Raw genomic sequence first — 5,183 nt, forward strand, 5'->3', positions numbered from 1 at the left:
GAACCCACCAGCAGCTCCGAGGGAGAAAGATGTGGTGGTCTGCTTCCGTAAAGATTACAGCCTTGGAAACCCTGTGGGGCAGTTCTACTCTGTCCTATAGGGACACTATGAGTCGGAATCGACTCAATGGCAATGGGTTTTGGTGTTTTGTTTTGTTTTTTCTTAAGAGGAAATTAAATTATCAACCTAACTTTGAGGAAAGGGCTACAGCCTTTCTAACTGAGGGGCAGCTTTTCAGCTTTTAAGCTGTGTGCAGCCCCTGGAATAATTCCTGAGACCCAACTCTTCACAATAACTCTAATCATTACCAGAATATCCTCAGAGATGTGTTCTGCTGCAGGGCTTGTGCAAGGCTCTTTCCTCCTTCTGTGGAGATGCCGTTGAATGCAAGACTAGGAGGGAAACACTTGATGTAGATTATCAGAGACACTTCTACACTCGGCTTCGGCTTCAGTAACCAAAGCGGCCAGGAAGATGCCAGCTGGATGCGGTGCCTGCCCAGGCTGACTTGTGGCAGGAAGCAGAAGTGGTCAGCTGCGTCAGCAGCCCCCAGGCCTTGTTGCTTCAGAGCCCACACTCAGAGCATGAGGACAGGCGCAAGACTGCTCAAGAATTGACCAGACGGGAAACAGAACACCAGTGAGGCCCGGTCACACACTGGGAGGGGGCCGGTTCCTCAGGTTTTTACATAAGCCAAAGGGCTGGAGGCTTAGTAGCCCCATCAGTGAGACCTGGAGAAGTTCCTTTTCTTCTCATAAAGAAGGGTCTGTGCTATTACTCCCCACCATCTTGGATTCCCTTTTGGTGGCAGGAGAGACATGGGCAAGACGGAGACACCAAGGCTCTGGGATTTGGCCAGAGACCTAAAGGAGGACTGGGAAGGAGCATGTCTGTCCCAGCACCGTCCTAAGAATGAGGAAGGGGCAGGGATCTGCCAGCCAGTGTCCCTTTCAGTTTCATCTGGACTTACTAATTCTTCCTTCAGCCCTCAAGGGGCACGAGGAGATGTGTGTGTGTGTTGCAGGGAGAGGGGGCTGGAAAGGTTGGGTCTCAAAAAATGCCTTGTATCTTACTCAGGTGGTGGTTTCATTGGCCACACTCCCTCTAGAAAGCCCCCCGGAGACAGTGAGTCTTAGAAGGGAGCAGTTACCTCAGGTTAGCCAAGCTGGGGTGGTTCCTCAGAGCCTCTGCGAAGGCCTTTGCTCCTTCATCACCGATTGTATTGCCCCACATCCTGGCGGCAGGGCAAGACAGTGAAAGTTAGTACCCCCAAAAAACAATATGGCCACTCTCACCCCTTAATTTCTGCCAGTGGCACAGCTTGATGGCATACCCAGCAGGCAGATGCTTTTGTTCGGTCCCTGGAGCTGCGGCCTAAAGACTAATTCCTTACCCCAGCCCCTGAGTGCTGCTGTGGATTGATTTCAAATGCAAAGAGAAATATAAGAATAAAGAGCAGTAGAAGCCTTGTGAACAGAAGTTGATGAGCAAGTTGTATAATTAGAGACCAAGTCTCACCCCTGAGCTTTTGGAGAGTTGTCAGTCAGAGAGGCTAAGCTCAGGACTGGTTCCCGAAACTACCTGCATGTCACCTGCTGAGGGTAAAGAGGACACCAGTCCGGAAGGAAGGTCTTGTGCAGGTACTGGACTCCCAGCATCAGTGTGCTTCCACGCAGGGGAGTCACAGCCCTTCACGAGGACACAGTCAGCATGCCATGAAGCCAAGATAAAACCAAAAAAAATCAAACCCATTGCTGTCAAGTCAATTCTGACTCATAGTGACCCTACAGGACAGTGTAGAACCGCCCCATAGGGTTTCCAAGGAGTGGCTGGTGGAGTCAAACTGCCGACATTTTGGTTAGCAGCCAAGCTCTTAACCACTGTGCCACCAGGGCACATTTAGAAACCTTATCAACAATGTTCCTTTTATGTAAGGAGGACGTTACCAAACTATGCTCTGTGGATTGTCTCAGTCTTGGGTGGGAGGGAGTTGGAGTGACAAAGCTGTATTCTCACCCAAAGCAGATAATCTGAGAGAATCGGGCTGAAATGGGGTAAGACATTGGGCTCCAGAGCCAGATTGCTGGACTCATATCCTGGGTCTGCCACCTACTACCTGTGTGACCTTAGGAAAATTACATAACATCTTGAGTCTCAGTTTCCTCCTCTGTAAAATGAGGAGAAAAAGAATATTCTCTCATACAGTGTTGTGAGTACCGAACGAGTTAATGTATGCAAAGCACTATTATAACTAAACATAAAGCAAGTCGGCCTGGCCCACTCACAGCAGAGCTGCGGCTGCCTCAGCAACATACTGTCACCAACTGCTATGTGCTGAATTGTGTCCCCCAAAATATGTGCTGGAATCCGAACCTCACCTGGGGGTGCAATCCCATTTGGGAACGGGGTAGTCTTTGTGAAGTTAATCAGGCAATATCAGCATAGGGGGTGTCCTAAACCTAATCACCTCTGAATTTTAAGGAGCAGCACAGACACAGAGACACGTGAGCACAAATGGGGGAAGACACATGCCACGTGGAGATAAATTTCTCTTCTCTAAAGCCACCCCCTTGTATTTGTGTTTACAGCGGCGCTAGTAAACTAAGACACCTAGCAAGCTATCTGCCTACAAACCTCCATGGATGGCTTGCTAAACACCCCAGCAAGAACTGACCAGAATAAGTTTTTCAAAGCATTTCACTTAAAAAGCATATGTACCATAGAACTGCATGGTATCACATTTTTTAATGATGTGGAAAACTACTCATGACGTGAGATTTAGTGGAAAAGGTAGGATAAAATTCTGTGTATAGTTTGACCTCTACTGTCTTTTAAAAGGAGCCCTGGTGGTACAGTGGTTAAGTGATAGGGCTGCTAACCAAAAGTTTGGGAGTTCAAATCCACCAGCTGCTCCTGGAAACCCTGTGGGGGCAGCTCTACTCAGTCCTCCAGGGTCTCTAGGGTTGCTATGTGTCGGAATCAACTCAATGGCAACGGGTTTTTTGTTTTGTTTTGTTTTGTTTTTGATATTTTAAAAAATGGGGCAAGAGAGGAGACGAGAGGAGAGGGAAGGGGAAGGGAGGGGAAGGAAAGGGAAGGGAGAGGACGGGAGGGGATGCTATGTTTAATTGACCTCAAAGGTTAACAATAATTATTTCTGATGAGTGATTTTTATTTTATTTTTCATATTTTCCAGTTTCCAAATAAAATTGACTTTTTATAATCAGATAAAAAACGTATAACAATAATGAAAAGCTTTAAAAACCCCCATAGATACGTCATATTCTTAAAATATAGACCATCTTGTGGAAACTTAGAAGTAGAAACCCTCTCTCTACTGTAGCAAATAGGGCTAGAACACCTCCCTCCGTGTGCTGATGGTGACAACACTGATTTTTGCATGAGTTCAACAGAAGTCCATGCAATTTTAGTTGTAATCGATCCTGGGACTTCACACAAGGTTTCCCACGCGGGAACCCCGGGGGCCTCTGAGGCATCAGTGGTGAAAGTTCTCTGCAGCCACTTTCCCACAGCTTGCCCTGCAGTCCTGCTGACAGATTTCTGTACAAAAAGACCAGCCAGTCCCATGTACATAAAAAACCAAAAACCAAACCTGTTGCCATCAAGTCAGTTCTGACTCTTAGCGACCCTATAGGACAGGGTAGAACTGCCCCATAGAGTTTCCAAGGAGCCCCTGGTGGATTCAAACTGCCAAACTTTTGGTTAGCAGCCATAGCACTTAACCACTATACCACCAGGGTTTCCAGGTACATAAAGCAGGTTGTATCACACACACATGCGTGCATTCGCTGCTACTCACCCAACTTCAAAGACTGATTTGCTGTTCTTCACAGCCAGGGCGAGACACTTGCCTCCTTCACTCGTTATTTTGTTTAGTCCTAGCCTGGAGAGAGAGTCATGGACAGTCTACCTCTGGTGTGAGCAGACTCCAAAAACAGGCCACCCACCTCCCCAGCATAAGAGCCCTCCTGGCCCCTCTAGGAGGTGTGGTCTCTCTCCTGGACCCTGGAGTACATTAAATGAAAGTTAACAGCCATGTCCTGGGCTTCCTATCGGGGAAGGACTTGAAGGTCTGAAGAAGCCAGCCAAGCAGGGTTCCTCTCCAGATGTTCTACAATTTCTGGAGAAACATAGGGACCCAAGCCCCGCCTTGAGGTCCTCTAAAGGACCTCAGGAGGATCATTCCTTTCCACACGCAGGCTAGGTAGTTCCTCTCATTAACTGCAAATGGTCCAGGGTGGGCCAAGTCTAGTGCTCTGGCACCCTTTGCAGGACGTTCCTATGACAAGGAAAGGATCAAGCTCTTGCCTGCCATTAGGCTCAAGAGAGGGTGATAGTTACAGCCTTTCTTATGCCAATAGTTTGTGAAATCAAAATGCCAAGCCTCCCCCCACCAATGGAAGGTGGCCCTGCCAAAGTCCATGCCTCACCACGGGTCATCATTTCTCCACATGGCCAGTTCACCTTCCACTCCTCTGGGGCAAGCAGAAGAAGACTTTAGGGGGAAAGCTCTTTAGGGTGACATTTATCCTTTGAATAATGGAAGGGGTGATCAAGAGAAGCAAAGGAGAAGAGCAGCTACTAAGGAACCTACCACACCCAACTCCACTTACTTAAGGTATTGGAGGCCTTTGCACTCATCCAGGATTTTGGCAATGTATTTGGCTCCCACATCAGTGATCTGGTTGTTATATAAGCTTTGAGAGAAAGCACAGGCATGAGATTTTGTAACTCCCAATGTCATTTAATGACCTCAAGTTTTTAAAAAAGTGAGTAGGTGCTGTTTAATGATTTCCAAAGCCTGTGTTGGAAGGAGAAAGAAATGGCACATGGATACAAGAGTCTGGGGCTTTGGGGCCTCACAGCCTGGGCTCAAATGCCAGCTCCACCACTTTCCCCAGCTTTATGACTTTGGATAGGTTACTTAACCTCTGTGCCTCAGTTTTTCCATCTGTAATAGAGGAGTAATAATCAAATCATAGCTCTCTCACAGAGGATTATATAAGAGAATTTTTTTATGATTATGTGAGATAACGCAAAGCCCTGGCACATAAGTGTTCACTCATGGCCATCATTAGATTAAGATTATAATCAGCATCTTGAGGGCAAAAAAAGCTTCTCTCAGTGTGTACCTTTTGGCCATTTTACCACTTGATACTAGT

General features: G+C 47.2%; 1 protein-coding gene across 2 annotated transcripts in view; it reads right to left on the bottom strand.

The window, feature by feature from the left end:
- Positions 1 to 5,183, bottom strand: part of NOD1 (nucleotide binding oligomerization domain containing 1) — a 36,856-nt gene that overhangs the window by 13,415 nt on the left and 18,258 nt on the right. For both annotated transcript variants that reach the window (XM_004377501.2, XM_023732370.1), the window contains 4 exons: positions 4,635 to 4,718; positions 3,821 to 3,904; positions 1,151 to 1,234; positions 309 to 392 (listed from right to left, as the gene is read on the bottom strand). In XM_004377501.2, coding sequence (XP_004377558.1) covers positions 309 to 392; positions 1,151 to 1,234; positions 3,821 to 3,904; positions 4,635 to 4,718 — 336 coding nt within the window. The remainder of the gene's footprint in view (positions 1 to 308; positions 393 to 1,150; positions 1,235 to 3,820; positions 3,905 to 4,634; positions 4,719 to 5,183) is intronic.

Source organism: Trichechus manatus, unplaced genomic scaffold (genome assembly GCF_000243295.1).
Source record: "Trichechus manatus latirostris isolate Lorelei unplaced genomic scaffold, TriManLat1.0 scaffold00050, whole genome shotgun sequence".
Lineage (NCBI taxonomy): Eukaryota > Metazoa > Chordata > Mammalia > Sirenia > Trichechidae > Trichechus > Trichechus manatus.